Source organism: Trichechus manatus, unplaced genomic scaffold (assembly GCF_000243295.1).
Source record: "Trichechus manatus latirostris isolate Lorelei unplaced genomic scaffold, TriManLat1.0 scaffold00028, whole genome shotgun sequence".
In the NCBI taxonomy this organism is placed as follows: domain Eukaryota; kingdom Metazoa; phylum Chordata; class Mammalia; order Sirenia; family Trichechidae; genus Trichechus; species Trichechus manatus.
This window is the reverse complement of record NW_004443964.1, coordinates 22362969-22381820: the sequence shown is the minus strand read 5'-3', so window position 1 is coordinate 22381820 and position 18852 is coordinate 22362969. Positions and strand designations below refer to the sequence as shown.

The 18852-nt window shown below is 54.3% G+C and overlaps 1 protein-coding gene across 2 annotated transcripts; it reads right to left on the bottom strand.

The window, feature by feature from the left end:
• Positions 1-5322: 5322 nt before the first annotated feature.
• On the bottom strand, positions 5323-18447 carry UBTF (upstream binding transcription factor). Of its 2 annotated transcripts, XM_023729407.1 has the most exons (20): positions 18164-18447; positions 16461-16636; positions 15834-15917; positions 15588-15743; positions 13142-13206; positions 12737-12857; positions 12270-12380; positions 11805-11938; positions 11511-11652; positions 11160-11201; positions 10899-11012; positions 10651-10806; positions 10146-10301; positions 9930-10040; positions 9447-9535; positions 9163-9352; positions 8195-8242; positions 8037-8108; positions 7778-7921; positions 5323-7688 (listed from the first exon to the last, which is right to left on the bottom strand). In XM_023729407.1, exons 1-20 carry the CDS (start codon positions 18219-18221, stop codon positions 7563-7565), a joined length of 2295 nt encoding a protein of 764 aa, XP_023585175.1. In that variant the 5' UTR covers positions 18222-18447; the 3' UTR covers positions 5323-7562. The 2 variants fall into 2 exon arrangements, with proteins under 2 accessions (XP_023585175.1, XP_004374362.1); XM_004374305.2 differs by lacking the exon at positions 12270-12380 and having other exon boundaries at positions 18164-18445.
• Between the last annotated feature and the right edge of the window lie 405 nt (positions 18448-18852).

Sequence of the window (18852 nt, the reverse complement as noted above, 5' to 3'; positions counted from 1 at the left end):
GCCTCTCCCGGGCGGGGGGTGTGCGGCGCGAGCCCGGAGCGCGCGCGCGTGCCGCGACCGGAGGATGGATGGATGGAGCGAGCGAGAACGCGAGCGTGCGCGCGCGCGCCCCTCTCCCCCTCCCTCCGCGCGGGCGCGAGGCCAAGCGCGAGCGCGCTCCAACCTCCTCCTCTTCCTCCTCCCGCCCCTCCTCAACACCCCGCCCCCGCCCTCCCTTCCTCTTCCTTCTTTCGCTTTCGCGCGCCCAGCGACTGCTCGCGCCTGCTAGAAGGGCCCGAGCGCGTGCATCTGCCCCGCGGCCGCCGCTCGGCAGCATTTGCTCCAGGGGGCGGGGACCGGGCTGGGAGGAGGGGCGCCACGCCGCCGTCCAAAGTACCGGCAGATGGGGAGGGGGCGGGGAGCTGGGCGGGGTCTTCGCGGGCTACCCCGCCAATCGCCGTGTCGCGTCGGCCCGGGCAGCCCAATAGGATGGCAGTGGGTGGAGCGGCGTTCAAGGTGAGGTGCGCGGTGCGCTGGAGGCGGAGTCGTTGTGCCGTCCCGGCCGGCTCGGGGGCGGGGGCAGCGGGTGGCGTCGAAAGAGAGCGCCGGCTCCCAGCCGAGCCTGGGACGCCTTCCGGCCCAATCTCCCCCGCCCTTTCCTCGGGGATCCCGGCCCTTTCCTCTCACCGGCGTTTACTCGGAGGTGTGAAGCCACTTCTGTGAAGGGGCCGGAGTTAAAGTGGGACGCAGTTAGAGCTTCAGGGCAGAAAACCCATGGGGCCGAAGGGGAGTCGTCTGAGCCTCCGCTCTCCCTGTTTCTGGGCCAGTCTCAGCCCACCCCAGGCCAGCGAATCTACAAGCGCCCGAGATCAGGGTCTTCTGCGGAGGGCGGAGGCCGAGCTGAGCCCTTCTGACCGGAGCGCCCTCCCCACCCTTATCCTAATTTAGATCCTACACCTGCTCGCCTTTCCTGCTTCCGGAACCCACGCGGGACCCCCCACCTCTCATTCGGCCTGGCACTGGCCAGACCAATCCTCCAACCCAGTGCTACGCCCCTGGGTGTGTCCAAGTCCGCTCTCCGCGCGCGTCTCAGTCCCCCTTTACCTCCTGGAGGAAAGGACCTTCCCAGCCGCAGTAGATGTCTAGGCTGGCGCTTCCATCTCGATTACTCTGTGGCTGGAGCTGGTGTGTGACAGTCCTCTCTCCTGGGGAGATAAGATTAAGGGAAGAAAGTCTTTAAAGTCACATAATTTGGGAGCATCATCGGCTCTTTAGTCTTAAACAAATATTTATTCCAAGATAGTTAAGACCAGGAGTCAGATCTGAATTTAAATCTGCCTTAAGTATGTGGACTTGGGCAGTTCTGTGTGCCTCACCTTCCGCCTTTGTCAGTGGGTGTGAGGACAGTCGCTAGTACCTGTCTCGTTAGGTTGTTGTGAGGATTAAAGTCGTACATGTGAAATTCCTAGCTGAGTATAAAATCCGTTGCCGTCGAGTTGATTCCGACTCACAGAGAGAACCTACAGGACAGACTAGGACTGCCCCATAGGGTCTCCACGGAGCAGCTGACCTTTTGGTTAGCAGCCAAACTCTTAACCACTGCTCTACCAGGGCTCCAGCTCAGTGTAAGTGCTCAGTAAATCTTAGCTGTTATTATTACTGTGCTCCAGGTGCTGGGATACAAAGATGAAATAAGACATTTGTATTTCATCAAGAAGTTCACAATCTTGGAGGTAGATAGACCTAGGAAAATAGTTGCAAAGCGGTATGATAAAAGCAAGAGAGATACACATAGGATACAGAAGTGGCTAGGAGAAGAGAGGGAGTGATGTAAGAGTAGAGTTGGTCAGGGAAGGCAAGATGATTGAGCTGGGGAGATGATTGAGCTGGCTCATTGAAACAGTTGAAGGCAAGCCAAGAAGGCACTTGTGTGCTGTCGAGTCGATTCTGGCTCATAGTGACCCCATAGGACAGAGAACTGCCCCATAGGACTTCCATGGAGCAGCTGGTGGATTCAGACTGCCAACCTTTTGGTTAACAGCCGAGCTCTTAACCACTGCACCACCAGGGCTCCTTAAGAAGACGCTAAAACCAAACCAAACATGTTGCTGTCAAGTTGATTCCGACCTATAGCGACCCTATAGGACAGAGTAGAACTGCCCCATAGAGTTTCCAAGGATGTAAATCTTTACAGAAACAGACCACCACATCTTTCTCCCGCAGAGCAGCTGGTGGATTTGAACTGCTGACCTTTCGATTAGCAGCCGAGCGCTTAACCACTGCACTACTAGGGCTCCTAAGAAGACACTAGGCATTCCAAATAGCAAGCTTCAAAAGTATGGATCAGGTTGGGGACTGGCTGGAACATTGGAGTGGGTGGGGGAGCAGTGGGAGGTGCGCAGGCCAGATCACACAAGACTTGGAGTGTGCTGAGGAGTTTGTGGGCTTTAGTCCCAATGGCATTTGACCAAATTTTCATTTTAAGTATATCACTCTGGCTGTGGTTATGGAGAATAGCTTAGAAGCAATAGGGTGATTGAGGTGTATGGGGTAAAGTACAGGGAGGCCCAAAAAACTCTTTTAGCCAGGATGTGGAATTCCAAGGAGGAGATACTAGGGCACGGAGGGATGACAAGTTCAATTTGGGATATGTTGGGTTACTGTGGGATCAGCTAGTGGAGAATCTCAGAAGGTGGGTGAACTTGGGTCTGGTGCAAAGGAGTACAGTCAGGCCTTCGGGAACCTCCATAGCGTGGCCTCAGCTTACCTTTCTAGTTGTATCTCCCACCCTCCCTTTCAGGAATTCTCCACTCCAGTGATGCTGCTCTGTTTCTTCATCCCTAAATGTGTCCCCTATGTCCTGTCCTAAGGAATATGCACCTGCCCAGGAAGCCTCCCTGGTTCCTCGTCCTTTCTCACATCCCCACTTGTGGTCATCCTCACACCAAACTTCTCTATAACTGGACTGTATTATTCATTCTGCCCTTGGCCTGCACTGCTCCGTGATGGTGACCTTTTTGGGCACATGCCTGGTCTTCACTGTTAGCATCAGTCAATAAACACTAAGGACTGAGCTGTGCATCTTGCATCTGGCTCTGGGTGAGACTTTGGGGTTATAGCACAAGCAAGAGAGACACACAGATCTAATCCTAGTAGAGCTTACAGCTCAGCAAAGCCTGACATAGAACAAACAAATCTGAGTGTGAAGGCATCCGGGCTGCTAAGGAGACACATGCCATGGAGAACTTTTTAGTTAGGGAGTCAGGGAAGGTCCCCCTGAATAAGTTGTTTTTGTTGTTGTGGTTAGGTGACCTGTGTGCCTTATGTACAGTAGAACGAAACACTGCTCGATCCTGCACTATCCTCGCAGTTACTGCTATGTTTAAGCCCATTGTTGCAGCCACTGTGTCAATCCATCTCTTTGAGAATCTTTCTCTTTTTTGCTGACCCTCTACTTTACCAAGCCTGATATCCTTCTCCAGGGACTGGCCCTTCCTGATAACATGTGAAGAAGTGGAGCCCTGAATTAATCAAGCAGAGAGGTGAAGAACATTCCAGGCAAAGGGAACAGCATGTATGCTGGCACTGGAAGAGAGTGTGTTGGGTCTGAGGCATGGAAAGCTGGTGTGGCTGGAGTTGGGGCAGAGAGGCCAGTAGGGGCAGCAGATCATCCAGGGCCTTGTGGGCCATATTTATTCACTCCTTCAACAAATATTTCTTGGGTGACTACTGTATGCCAATTTTAGGTGCTGGAATTACTGTAATGAACAAGCTGGTAAGGGAGATAGCCAATAAACAAGTAAACAAATATGTAAGTATTGAGATGTAGGGGGAGGTCTCTAGAGAAAGTTCTCTGTACTGGTGACATTTGAGCTGAGGCCTGAAGGATGAGAAAACCAGCTCTGTGAAGAGTCAGGAAAATAGCATTGTGGGCAGAGATCATCAAGTGCAAAAGCCCTGTGGTAGTCATGTTTGAGGAACAGAAAAGTGATCACATAGCTGGATCATTGTGAGTGATGGGGAATAGTGGAGTGAGAGAGAGTGGGAGAAAGGAACAGGGGAGGGGCCTGGCCTTGTAGGGTCATGGTAAGACTTTACAATTTTGATTCTAAGTATAATGGGAATGGTTTGAAGAACAGGAGTAAAATATTCAAATATGTTTTTTTTTAAAAAACTACTTTGGCTGCTGTGTACAGAATGAACTGTAGGGGGCAAGAGCGCAAGCAGGAAGACCAGTTTTAGGACGCCTTTGCACAAGTTGAGCGATGATGGTGACTTTGAATAGGGTGGGGATGGGAGCAGTGGAAAAGGATGGATAAATTTGAGAGATTTAGGAAGTAGAATGGATAAGTATAGGTGATCAATTAGATGTGGAGGTGAGGGAGAGAGAGAGGAATTAAGGCTGACACCCTGGTTTTTAGGTTGAATGACTAGATAGATGGCTGGTGATCAGCTTGGGTTTTGGGATATGAAGTACCTGCAAGATATCCCAGAGGATACACAGGTGTCTACACAGGTCTGGAGCTTAGAATAATAGCTTCTGTAGATACCACCACTGGAGTGGTTGTGTAGGGGTGATAATCAGAGGTTCCGGGAGAGACAGGAACACCTAGGATAGAAGGAGGAGCCAACAACAGCAGAACAGACCAAGAAGGCAAGAAAGGCAAGAGACAGTGTCCACTGGATGTAACGCTGAACATGTTGGTGAGCTTAGAAAGCTTTAGATGAGTGGAAAGTGAGGAAATAGGTGACTCTGAGGAGCAAGGAGCTCTTCCTAAATTTCGCCAAGGATAGGAGAGGCCTGAGCTCTTGGACAGGGCCTGGGTCTTTAGCCCTTGGTGATTCCAGGAACCCAGCCAAGGTCTGTGCAGGGAAGGCTTTAACCGCAGAGAGCAAGTCATCCCAGCCCAGCCTGCTTCCCATCAGAGGCCTGGGTGGAGTTAGGAGTCATTCCTAATCTAGGGTGGAGCTGAAGGATCAAGGTTGGAAGGATAACCCCAACTCACCCGCCCCCCCCGCCCCCACCACGATAAGCCCTACACTCCCGACTTCCCAAGGCAACGCACCCTGGGGAAAAGAATATATTTGTTCTCCAACTTCTCAGAATCCTTAGTAGTCTGATAATCCAAGGTGAACACACTAAATTGAAAAAGTGCAAGAACAGTAGCACATAACTTTCTGAAGGTACGTTGCCTATGGAGTCTTCAGGAAAGAAGACTTAACCCAAGGGAAAGATGGTTCTAAAGAGAAGGCAAACAAGCTGGCTTCAAGAGCCTTTCCATGTCACATCTGTTGGTCACACCTGTCCCTCACCCTCATTCATCCCAGTGACCAGGCAGCAGCCAAACCTTTTGTTTTTCACTTTATTGTACAAAAAAGGGGAAACAAAACTTCCATGTTGGCCTTGAGCTCAGGTAGACACCTCTAAGCCACTCCCTCCCACCTCCCAAGATACAAATTCAAGTTGTGGTTGTTGTTGAAACCTACAAAACACTTCTTTAAATATTAGAAAAAAAAGGGAGGAGGGGGGGTCCTCTCACCCCAGCCATCCCATCCCAGTGCCAAAATGCACTCAGAGTGACCTCTTACAGCACCAACACCCCCACCCCCACAGCCCTGTTTGTACTGTAAGAATTTTTCAATTTTTAAAACAGGAAAAAAAAAAGCGCCGTTAAAAGTTGTTTCTAAATGAAAACACATTTCACTAAAGCACAACGGCACAGGGGCATTCAACCAGGGAAACTGGGTTCCTTGAGGGGTTTGCAGGAAGAAATAGAGCCTACAGACCCCTGTGCCTGATTCCAGGATCAGGACAAAGGGGAGTGGGAAGTGTCCCTCCTTAGCTGCCCCCTACCCCAGCACCACATTCTGAGATGAAGCAGAGATTGTCTCTGGCTACCCTTGGGAGAGGAACCTACCAGCCGCTATGGGAACTGGGCCCCTCACCTTCACCACCCCACTCTCCCCAGAGTTCCCACTCTTGCTCCATCCCTTGGCTTTCATGGGGGGGGGGGGTGGAGCAAAAAGCCCCAAATAGGTCACTGACATGGTTGTTAAAAAAAAAAGTTTAGTCAAAACAAAAAAATTAAACCCACAGAGACAAAGTGGCTTGGCTTATTAAGATTCAAGGAATCAGGGCACCAAGAACTTTGGGATGGCTGGGAAAGGAGAGGGACAGCTGCAGAAGCAGCTTTTGCACACCTCTTTCCCAGCTGTGGGTTGGGGGTAGGGGGAAGACCTGAGAAATCAAAGGAAATGGGGGGGAGGAAGCTGAGGATATGGGGAAGGCAAGACGGATGTGTAAGTTAAGAGCTTCCAGCACATTCTTCAAGCCCAGATTCTGAGTCTAGGGTGACCAGACTGATCCCTCAGATGTGCTGGGGGAGGCCTCTTCCACCCAAGAATCACTTTTAAGTTTCGCACCATCTGTCCCTTTCCCTACCTCCTACTGGAGGATAGAGACCAGCAGCAGCTCAGATTCATGGGGCCCTGGCAGAGGGAAAACCAGTAAGGAAGCTTCAGAGAGTGGCTTGAGCACACCCCCAAAATCAAATCAGAGACTAGGCAAAGCAAAGGATGTGGAGAAAGGGGCAGCCCAGCCTGTTCCCACCAGGATCAATGTCTCCCTGGCCTTCGACATCACCAATCTTTTTTCCAGATTCACCAACAAAGACTGAGGTGGGCTCCAGGACAGACCCCATTCTCTCTCTCTCACACACACACACACACACACACACACACCTGTGCACTCAAACATCCACAGGCGCACCCATGCTATGTACAGGCCACGCGTACATACACACTCACTCTTCCACACGCATCAAGGCCGTTTTTTAAAAAAGTCCCAAACCTACCCCCTAAACCCTCCCTCTCCCAGAAATGACAACAGAGACGGCAGCCGAGATCGGTAGGAAACGTCTCGTTGACAGCTCAGAGCTTAAAAAAAAAAATATATACACATATATAAAAAACACTTCTGCCCTTCCCCCCCCATGAGTGGGTTCAGGCAGCTCCTTCCTGCAGGGGGCAGGGGAGAGAGAGATGAGGGCAATGCCTATTTTCTCGAAGGCACCTGCCCTCCTCTCCCCACAGGTTCCCTGCCTCCAGTTCCAATATGGGGGTCTGGGCGGCAAGCCTCTGGGAAGGAAGGGGTCCTCCCCCAGCTTCCACCCGTCCCGCCTTGGGTTGGGCTGCAGGTGCGGAGGGCCTCACTGAACTCTTTGGGACCCCCACCCCCGCTCCCTGGTCCATTGTCCATGCCAGAACCGCAAGTGCAGTGGGCTCTGCAGAGGGGTGGGCCGCCGTCCCGTGCTGGCTCAGTCTGATGGTTGCTCTCCCTGGAGGCCCCAGGGCTGATGTCTCTGAGGCCGCAGAGTCCTGGCCTGGGCTCCTCCAGCCCCCCTCCCCCAACCATATTTTGTTTTTAAAAAAAAAAAAAAGAAAAAAAGAAAGAAAGTGGAGGAGGCCGGGGGCAGGGGACAGAACATGGGGGAGAAACAGAGGTGGTCAGCTGGGGAGGGGAGCCCCTGGGCTCTCACGGGAGGCTTGTCCTCTCCCTGGCAGCCCTGGGGTGGGGCCAGGCCTCAGTTGGAGTCAGAGTCCGAGGAGTCCCCAGAAGAGGAGGAGCTAGAGCTGCTGCCCTCAGACTCGTTGTCCTCATCCTCATCCTCATCCTCGTCGTCATCCTCGTCCTCGTCATCCTCCTCATTCTGCAGGGGGACAGGGCAAGGAATGCACAGTCACCACGTAGCTCCCTTGCAGGACCCAACCCCACCCTCAACGTGCCTGCCTGCCCCACCTCATCCCCGTCCTCGCTCTCATCCTCGCTGCTCGACTCGGAGGAATCCCCGCCATCTTCTGAGGAATCCCCATTCTCATCATCTTCCTCTTCTTCATCTTCATCCTCGTCATCCTCATCCTCCTCGTCATCCTCTTCCGACTCCTGGGAGGGATGGAGGCCGATCCATGATTTGATCCAGAGATCCATGGAGTGATCTCTGCTGAGCCATTCTAGGCCTCGAGGACCCCCTACCCTGGGCTGGGAGGTGGCTCCTTACCGACTTGGACTGCAGGGTAGCCCGGCTGGACTTGGGGTTCGGGCCTCGCAGCTTGGTCATGCTCTTACGTTTCTGCAGGGGAGGACAGAGGGGGACGCCATGAGTGCCAGCCTGAGCCCCATGCCCCTACCCAACTGCCACCCTGCCTCCAGACTCACATTGGAGATGTACTCTTTGTATGCTGCACGGTCCTGGGGAGACAGGCTCTGGGGAGACAGAGGAAGAGGTGAAGGTTGGAACCCCACCCAAACTACTGCTGTCTGAGAACGTTTACCAAGCGCCAGGCCACGGGCCGAGCATTTTATATGTCACCATTCACCCCTTATAACTACCCTGTAGTTGTCACTCTCATTTTACAGATGAGAAAATGGAGGTTCAGAAACCTCAAGTGACTTGCCTACATCACACAGCTAAGAAGTGAAAGTACTGGGGATATGAACCTGGTGTGGCTGGTTCCAGAGCTCAGGCTCTGAACCACCGCTTCATACCACACCTACATAAGACAAGACTCCCACCCCCATCCACCCCACCCATGTTTGAGGTGGCTCACATACCCTGGGTCTCTGCAGAGAGCCCCAGGGACATGAGAACATAGCTGCAGTGTTGCTTCCTGCTTATGATCCAGAATCCCCTCCTGTTGCTCTACCCAAATGCAGGCTTCAGAGAGGCCCCTCACGACAACTCCTATAGTCTGGCATCACCTCCTGCTCTAAGCCTTGAGCCACTGAGAAGGCAGTCCAGGGCTCACCAACTTTCCAGAACACTTAACCCCGCCATCTCCCTGGGTGCTTGGCTAGCCTGCCTAGGGGCCAAGTCACAGATCACTTTCCCCACTTTACAAGTCTGACTGCTCAGTTGAGGCTCAGAGAGGAAGTTCAGAGGATGGGGCCAAGCCAGGGGCTATGAGAGGTCTCCTGGTCCCAGCTGGAGGGAAGAAAAGGCAGTCTGATTTGAGTTCTGTTTACTTACTAACTATGTGACCTTGTACAGTTACTTAACCTCTCCGAACCATAGTTTCCTTATCTTTAAAAGAGTGACGGTAATCTTTAGCACTGCCAGAGTGCTGAATAAAATCATGAATGCAGACCAACCAGCGTGATGCTTCCCTCTTCATGAGCCCTCTTACCTTTACCCAGAGATCCAGGTGCACCTTGTACTGCTTCTGCTGCTCCTCAGCCAGCTTCTTGTAGTGCTCCTTCTGGCTCTGGGAGATGCGCTGCCAGCGGCTGCCGATCTCCACCATGCGCTCCTTCAGTGGCAGGTGATTCAGCTCCCCGTTGGACAGCAGCTCCTGGGAGAACTTCTGGTAACCATTCCTAGGAGGTGGGGATGGTGCAGGGAAGGTTAGGATCCCAACAAAGCAGCCTCCAGCCTTGCGCCTCCCCACCCCTAGCCCCAGCCCAGACTCACATGGGAGGCTTCTTGGGTTCTCCCTGGAACTTCATCTTCTTGGAAGAGTTTGCAGCAGCTGGAGGGGCCCGCATCTCGCTCAGCTCCCTCTGCAAGGAAACCCAGAAAGGTCATGCTAATCCCCCACCCCTAAAATATTCTGCTTCCTGCCGTAAGCCATCAGTGCCTTATGTGCCAAGAAGGACAAACTGAAGCACAGTTAGGGATCAATTCCTAACACCTCACGTGTCATGCACTCCAATTTAAAAGTGTTAAAAGCGCTTTTGTGTCTGCACTGTCCCCACAATTACAGAAGAGAAACTGACACTCAAACAAGGAAGTTAAGAGAGTTTGTTCAGTCACATAACCAAGGCTGGGACTTCTGGCTCCAAATCCCACAGCATGAGGAGAGCTGCCCACCCAAAAGAGAGCTCCAGAGTTTTAGGCGGAGGGGGTGGCCCGGCCCTATGCCACCCCACTGCACTAACCAGCAGCCTTTCCCACCTCATATCTCTTTTGGTCTTCAGCTGCCTTCTTAATCCACATCAACTTCTCTTTCTTTTCCATGTTGTTCCAGGTCATCTCCATGGCCTTCAAGGCCTTCACCCGGTCATTCTGGGGACAGACAGGAGTGTCAGCTGTGGGAAGGGTCACCTGGGGCCAGAGGAGGCCTGCGTACGCAGGCTGCAGGAGAACAAGCCCTTTCCCACTCCCTGCCACCTTGAAGCGGGCCAGGTAGTCGCCGATAACGCTCTGCTGCCAAATCTCCTCTGCTCTCTTAGGCGACTCGGGTAGCTTGCCCCGTTCCTCGCGCTCCCCAACCGGCTTCCTCTCCGACTGCGCCTTCAGGGCCGCCTCCCGGGCCTTGTACTTGGCCTGCAGAAGGATGGCACAGGGTGTCAGCCTCCTAGCCACCCCTAGGGGGCGTGCGTTCCACATCCAGCAGTTGAAAGTCCTCGAAGAGGTGGGGAAAGCAGAGGCCTGAGCTGGTGCAGGTGTTTCCTGCCTCTAGAGGGCTCAGCCCCCACCAACTGTCCCTGATCCCCAGGGAGCCACCAGCCTCAGCTGGTGGCTCCAAGCCCTGCCATCTGAGCCCAGGTACACGTGTGGCCCACAGGGGGCAGGGTTGAGGAAGTGCTGCTAACCCCGTGGAGAAGAAGTGACTCTCGCGCCAGCAGCCTTTCTGGGGGCACTGGTGCCCAGGGCTCTCTGGGAAAAGCCTGACCTTCTTCTTCTCTGACAGGTCGTTCCACATGCGGGCCAGCAGGCGGGTTAGCTCACTCTCAGACAGCTCAGGCCGTTCCTCCTGCAGCTGCCGCCGCTTCTCCTCAGAAAAAATGAACATGGCCGACACAGGCCGCTTGGGTTTCTCCGAGCCACCCTGTAGATGTGCAGAAAGGGTGGGGTCAACATAGTGTGACAGGAAGCCCTGCCCTTCCCTGCCTCTCCTGTCTAGTTGTGCTCCCTGCCCACCTTGCCCCCTTCCTGGGAGGGCTTCTTGGAGGCCGGGCTTGTAGCTTGCTTCTTGTTGATGTTCAACATCTTCTCCTCCCCCAGGACCCGCTGCTGCTCCTCTTCGGGCAGGCTCTGGTCAGGAGAGAAGAGGCTGTGTGAGGCTGCACGCCTAACTCCCAGACCCCTGTATCCCTCTGTCTCTCCAGGCTGTCCTGGAGGCTTTGCCCCCCGATCCCCAGTCATCTCTCTCCCCTTTGCCTCACCTGGAGGAACACTCACCTCTAGAAAACGGAGCAGCTCCACCTCATAATCTTTCTTTTTCTGGGAAAGTGAAAGGAGTCAGGGTCAGTCTGGGGGCAGCCTCACTGGAGACTCTCCAGTACTTGGGGGACAGTAGCCCTCAAAGAGCCCTCCTGAGCCTGGTCTCCCTTCATAGATGCTAAGTACAACAGGGGCTGAAATGGTCTGCCTTGATCAGCCCAGAGGCTTAACTCAGCACAGCACCAAGTTCAAAGCAGATGCCCAAGGCACATGTGACCAATGACTAACCCAGCTGAGATCAGATCTCATACTTCAACCCCACCCAAGGCAAGGCCCAAGGGTCTCCAGGCGGTCCCTGCCACAGCTCACCTGGTCACACTTCTTGTGGTAGGCATCCTTCTCCTTCTGGGAGAGCAGCTTCCACTGCTGGCTGCATAGCACCATGCGCTCTGTGCTGGGCACATCCTTCATGTTGGCCATCAGCTCTGCGCAGTACAGCGAGTAGCTGTTCCTATCAGGGTGGGCAGGGAGAGGAGTATCCCTGTAAACCACAGGTCCGTCCAGGGCAGAAGGCCTCTTTTCTTTCAGAGCCCTGGGCTGAGGTCTTTCATCGGCCCAGCTCCCTAGCCGCCACTCACCCACCCACCCCAGGGCGGCGCTCACGGAGGTGGCTTGGTGGGTCGCCCATCAAACTTGTCTTTGAGCTGGCGTTCGGCCTTGGTGAGGGTGGACTTGGTGATGCCCTCCTCACTGATGTTCAGCTCAGGGTGCTTCTGGATATAGTCACGCATAATCTCCTGCAGAGCAAGGTGGGGGGATGGAGGGCAACCGGGTGTGGGGTTAGCTGGGGTGGGGGAAGGGGGAGAGCCGCTGGGAAAGGGAGGCAGGGAGCAAAGCTGGGGGGTGGCCGTGTGTCTGCTGTGTCACACGAGACATGGTGCCCTGCCCTGCCCTAGCCTGAGATCTCATGGGGAGTGGGGAAGGTAGGGACAGAGGCAAGGGGCCCAGAAGGCCCCTCCCTCAATGGAGAGATGTGGGTGACTGCCTCCCGCAGAGTGCGGTGGCCAGGAGTCAGAGGGCGAAGGCTCGTGAAGAGCCGGACGGGGAGGAGCGCAGCGGAAGCCTAACCTCGTACTCCTTCCGCTGCTCCAGGGCCTTATGAATCCATTTCAGCCTCTTTTTGTCCGAGAGCTGAGACCACTGCTTCCCCAGGGAGTCCTTCACCTCCTTCGTAGTGGCCTGCAAACCAAAAGCCGTCAGACACGCACAGGCAGCCAGGGGCAGGGGAGGGGGGTGGGGGGCACAGAGGCCCCCGCCCCCTCAGGCCACAGGAGGTCACACCAGTGTCCCCCACAGGCCAGGAGGGGAAGGTGGAGAGGCGGGGGTCCCGCCTGGATGCAAGGGGACAGGCTCACACACGCACACATACACACACACATTTGCACGCCAGCTGGCCCAGGCCCTGTCCATGCAGCCCACCCCTGGGGAGGGGGCTCCTCTCCTGCTCCCCTGCACCGTGCCCAGCCGACCTGGCGCGGCTCCCCCCTTGCCATCGCCGTGAGCCCTCCACCTCCACCCTTTGGCCGGACACTCACATCTGGCCGCACTTTGAGGTACACCTTCTTCTCATGGGTATACCACAGCTGCTGGGGGGTTTTGGGCTTCTCGGGGATGTCCGACTTCTTGGCATTCTGGATTAGGTCGGGGTGATCCTCCCTAGCCAGGGCATGGGGAGCATCGATCAGTGGGGGCCAGGCTGGGGTGCTCCAGGGCAGACCCAAGCCAACAGCCACCCACCACGGCTCCTAGGCCTTCTAGCAAGGGCTCAGTGGGACAGTGCTGTCTGTCCCTGCCCCAAAGCACAATCCACTGGGGTCTACATGCGACCTGTCCACTCTCCAGGCCTCAAAGATGGCAAACTCAAGGCTGTGGCTGGGGTCAGTCTATTCTTCAAACCCAGTGAGCACTCTGTGGGCCTCCTCCGGGCTCTACTGCCTTACCTGAATCGGGCCAGGTTTCGCTCGAACTCCTGTTTCTCCCTCTGGAAGTCCTGAATATATTTCATCTGAGGGGAGGAGGGGACCAGATCATCCAGGACCCAAGGCCTGCCTCACCCTCAGCTACAAAAGCCACTCAAGCCTTCCTCTCTTGTTCTTTTGCTTCCCACTTAGCAACAGAGAAAAATGGAATATAACATGAGTGGGCAGGAGGTGGTGGCCTGCCTTCCAGGAGGAGCTACAGAGAGCCTTCTGGAATACCGAATTCTGTGTCCCAGTCCCTCCTTTCAAGAAAGGGAAAGAGATCTGGAAGGGCAAAATGACATTATCCAGTAACGCAGTGAGCAATAGCAGGGCTGGGACTCATCCGCACCCCGGCTTTCTCCCCAGCATCAGTCACGTGTAGGCCTTGCCCATGTCACTCCTTCCCCATCTCTCTCCTCTCTGCTCACCTGCCCAACTTGCCTGCCTGGTAGCCAATTCTGGTCTGCCCCCCCAGGGCCAGCCTGAGCCCTGCTTCATGAGGTCGGAGCCCACTGAAGGGGACCCAGAATGCCTTCTTGCAACACAAATCATATCCTAATCACGTCTCCTGAATTTGGAATTTTTCCCCTCATCCACAGTCTCTGGGTCCATGGCTGCCCATGTTCCTTCCTGGTTCTGGTATCAGCAGCCCTTCTCTCCTTCCTCAGCCATTCCCTCTTCCCAGCATTGGATCCCGTCCTCCTGCCTCAGCCGTTCCTCCAGGCTCCTGGCTGTCTGGCTCAAGCCCTCACTCCTCCAGCCCACTCATTCTCCTCTGCCACTTGGCTTCCCTTCCTTCTCCTCCCCCTCACCTGACTCTCTCCCTGCATGTTTGCTTCTACCTCTCTGAACTCCTTCCTCCGTTACTGCCTTTTGAATCTCTCTCCCCCCTTCCTCATCTATCTCCTGTCCTGGCTGTCACTCAATATCTGTCTTTTCTCCCTTTTTTCCAGAGTCAGAGTCAGCAGCAGAACGGTCCAAGGGATTCATGGTGATCGAGCCCAACCCCTGCCTCTTACAGAAGAGGCACAAGGCACAGAGACAGGTCCACTTTTCTCAGAGAAAACCGTGAGCAAAGCCCTGCCTTCTCTCTTTTTGCTGCCCCCAATCTCAGTCTCCTCAGGCAAGTTTCTAGACCTGGAAGATGCCACACAGATCTGGTTTACCCTCCACACTGCAGATATAGATGAGTCCCAGAGAAGTGAAGTGACTTACCGAAGGCCACACACAGCAATTTGGCGGGAGTCAAGGGAACAGGCCCAAGTCTCATGTCCTCCAGGCCAGCACCCTGTCCACTCTACCACTTAGTTTCTTCTGTCCTCCCTGGTTCTCAGACCCTTTGCCTCTTAGCCTCTCCTTCCCATCCCATGAGTGTCTGGAGGCAAGGGTGCGGTTAGCTCTCAACATCCCCACTAAAAGGGTCAATTACAGCTCCAGCAATTCATACTTTTGCCTGGCTCGGGCAGTGGTTGCAGATAGGGTTTTTACCTGGCCATGCTGACTCACTTTCTTTTTGGGGGTACAGAATCAAGGCCGTGTGAGCCTATAATAGCATGCAGTAGAGCTGGCTGTGTACAACTTTGTTGCCTCTCCCAGCAAATGTACCTTTTTGTCTCTGCCAGGGGCCCTCACCAACATCTCTCCCTGGCTCCTCCTCACTGCTCCTGTCTCCTGTGTCTGTCCCTCTCCCCACCCCACTCTGTGTCCTGTCTATGGGGCTCCTCCAGTTTTCCTACCTGACCTCTGTGCTGGCCTGCGTATCCGCCCCTGCCAGGGAAGGTGGGGCAACCTCTGCCCAAGGTTAATGTTCCCCAACAGTCCAGGAGAGCACCCCACCTCTGCAGGGGGCCAACACGTGTCCCCAGGAGAACACGTGTGCTTGGGGAGGAAGCACGTCTGGCATGTGTATGCAGCATTGAGAGCTGTAGGAAGAGCACTAGACAGGGAATCTAGAGTGCTAAGCACAAGTCCACCCTTAGTTGTGGGAGCTGGGGTACTTAACCCTCCTGCAACTCAGTTCTTTGCCCATAAAATTGGAATAACCTCTTTTTCCGGGGTTACCTTTATGAGAATACTGCAAGTGTTAGTTGAGACTATGGTGGGGAGAATGAGAGAGGACGCCACTGCAAGGCGGGCCCATCAGTGTGGACAAATGTGTGGGAGAAGAGCCACACAAGAACAGAACACTGAGGACTGCTTGTGGGATCAAGGGTTTGTCTGAGCGTCTGCCCCATCTGGGTTGTCTCCAGGGGTGCCTGAGCTTGACCATGTTTGGGCCTGGGGGTGGTGATCAGGTGCGGCTGCCAAAGACCGTACTCTGCTCTGCTGACTCACCCACGTCCCTAATGCCAAGTCACTCTAAGGCCCATCTCTCCCTCCAATGCTGACCCCCACCAGCTGCTCCCAGCCTTTTCCCTCCCCCCACCTTCTTCTTCTCAGGAAGCTCCTTGTATTTCTTGGACAGAATCTTGGTCAGGTCCAGGTTGCTCATCTCAGGGTGGAGTTTCGCATACTTAGCCCGCTTCTCCATGAAGAAACGAAAATAAGGGGTCAGGGGCTTCTTTGGGAAGTCTGGGTGTTTCTGGAAGAAGGGACAAGCACGTGGTGAAGATCAGATACCATCACTCTTTGGACCATTCGCCCCTTTGTACACTTCCTCCTGGAAACTCACCTTGAGTTTTTTGCCTTTGTAAGGATTTTTAACATGTTCCTGAGCATCGAGGATCAATTCTGTCAATGTGCGGAACTTCCTCACCTGAAGAAGGAGGGGAGTAGAATGGGAAGTTGAGAAGAGGGAAAACCATCTAGCAGCATGCCCCTCATTTTCCATCACGTCCCCTCCATTCTCCACTACACTGAATGTATCAAGGAGAAGGGCAGAGGCCAACAGCCACACAACTCATGCAGCTCCTGAAACCCAGACACCAGGCACTGGCCCAGGCCTACTGCAGAGGCCCAGGCACTCAAGTGCACACAAAAAAACAGTGACAATGTGACTACCTGACCTTGGTGTGGTCTTCGATGCCAGCCTGGGAGACAGAAGCTCCAAGACAGTAAGTATTCAAGGCCACACATCCAGAAAGTGGAAGAACTCAGAGCCCTAGGCCAATGCTGCCAACTGTGCCACCCCCAAAATGCACAAGGGCAGGCGGAGAGCTAACAGGTGACCACATGAGCTTCTCTCCTGGTCTCTTTCCTCATTTACAGCTTCTGCTTCATCTCCCCCAGCAGAAAGGAAGGTTGAAGTAGAAATACGTGCATACATACATACACATGCATCAGGAAAGGTATCAGTTACCTCATTAGAAATCTCTACCCATTTGAGCTTGCACATGTCTCCAGAGAAATCTTTAAACGCTACTTTTTCCCAGTCCATGTGTGACTCAGTGGTTTTGAACTTAGAGCTGTCATTGGATGGAAGGTTGTTCTTCATACATTCCAGCAAAGTCAGCATGTCTTCCTGGGACCAGCGGTCTGGTGAGGGGTGAAAGAGGCCATCACACCTGGCTCGTGCTATCCCTGCATCTGTTCCCCAGTCCCTGAGCGCTCAACTCTTCCATGCCGGAGCACCCCAGTCCCTGCTTACCTCCCACTGGAAGGCACAGACAAAACATGGTCCAGCCCTAAAGAAAAACTATGGCCATGTTGGATTGAAGTAGGGAGAATCCCTATTTAAGGCTAGATTCCAGTCCAGAAAGTGTCATACCTGAAAGGTACACTTGAACCCAGGTATGGTTTACTTCAAAGCAATTATCATTTTTAAGATGCCAGGCTGCCATGAAGCAGCTGTTTATTGTAGTGAAGGGGGGAATGGAAATGGAGCTGTAGTAATCTGAGGTCCTGTGGGAAAACAACTAGCTTATCAGAGACGAGAGGGAAGCAGGGAGACAACACATTTAGATATGTTGCTAAGTTCAAGTCTAAGTTCTGAGCGGATACCCTAAGCGTGCAAAGACTGAGAATGGGGTGTGGGCAATAAGGAAAAGCCATGCAGATGTTTATCTGGCCAGCACAGCTAGAAACTAATATTAGAGCCATGGGTATTCCATCATTCCCCCTCCCTGCAGCCCCTGAAGGCAGACCAAAGTAGAATTTCTGGCAAGTGAAGAAAATTGGATGGAGACGCAAAACCATATACAGGGCAGCTCTGAGGGAAGGCAGGCAGCTGGGCAAGAACCCTCAGAGCCCTGCTGCAGGAAAAACTCCCAGAATTCTGAGCTGTCTTCTCAGTTCAACCCCCCAGAGATGCAAAAAGGGGGCCTGGATCAGCTATTTCCAACCATTGAAAAGTAACCCTTGTAAAGGCTCTGAGCCCTCTCTAGAGGAGGGCTACCTGGGAGGGAGGGAGCTGGGAGAACAGCTATCCAAGGCCAGGAGTCAAAAGGGTTCATTTTCGTTTGCATCCGGTAACTTGGGCCAGGGTTTCCCAGAGCAGGTCACATGGACCCATAATCCTCTCTCCACCCCCACCGGCACTGCCAGATGCTCAGCTTCATCCTACCCCCGCCCATAAAGAGTGGATTCCTACTGGATGGGACAAGGTCTAGTCATGTACGGATCTCCCATAGCTGAGGGCCCCAAACCGCCAAAACACTACGGCCCTCTCCAAAAACCTCATTATCTTCATAACAACAAAAAGCTTGAAAAGCCTTCCCACACACACCCCTACCCTGTTCCTCCAGGTTCCTCCCTCACCCTTCCTCCCAATCCAGAACACTGGGCAGAGACACACTCCAGGCTGGCTGGGCCCCCCAGAAGGTAGACTTGCACAGCTCAAGGAAGGGAAATGTGAAGAACACAATTTATAAGCTTGACACTAAATAATTTGGATGTAGCTAAACTGCTAGAGTAAAGGGTTTTTACCTTTTATATTCAAGATAACCCCCCACCTCAATTCAGAGAATACACCGGAGAAGACACTTTATCAAGCGAGTGGGCCTTACAAACATCCATGTGGGATGCGGCTTTAGGTTACAGAGAGCTGGGGGTGGAGACTCCTACCTTGGCCTTTGGGGGCGGCCATTTCCAGGTCTGTGGGGCAATCGGCTTCTCCGTTCATTCTCCAGCCGTCCAGCCACCTCCTCGGTTGTGCTGGCGGGGCAAGCTGGGGTCAAAGCCACCTCACCCTGAAGAAGAGATACCAGTCCCCCCATTCAAGCAGGCTGAGAGATGAGAGTCTTTCTATCCCTAGCCCCCTCTCTCAAAGGGGAGGGAAGTATAAATCCACACTCGCAAGGAGGCCCTGACAAGACCCTACTAGACTCAATGAATTGGTGGGTGTGGGAGTACTTAATGGGCCCAGCAGTTCCTCCTCTTCCTCCTAACCCCCTCCTCCAGGCCCTGCAGCCCAGCTCCGCGGCGTGCGCCCTCCTCTGCCCACGCGAGAGACTGCCCGCGCCTCCCGCGTGCAGCAAGCGCCCGCCCTCCGCCCTCCTTCCCCCACCCCGGGCAAAAAAAAAAAAAAAAAATCTCCTCCTCCTCGCTCTGCCCGCCCCGGGGAGGCCCCAGGCTGAAGGGCGGGGGAGGAGGAAGGGCGGGTAAAGGGCGCGCGCGGCCGCGGGAGCGGGCACGCGCCCCAGTCTCCTCCTCCCGCCTCCCCCCCGGCCGGTTCCCCCCGCCTCCGCAACCCGGCGGGGACCCGGACGCAACGCAGCCGCCGCCGGCCCCGGAGCGCAGCGGCCGCAACGCCC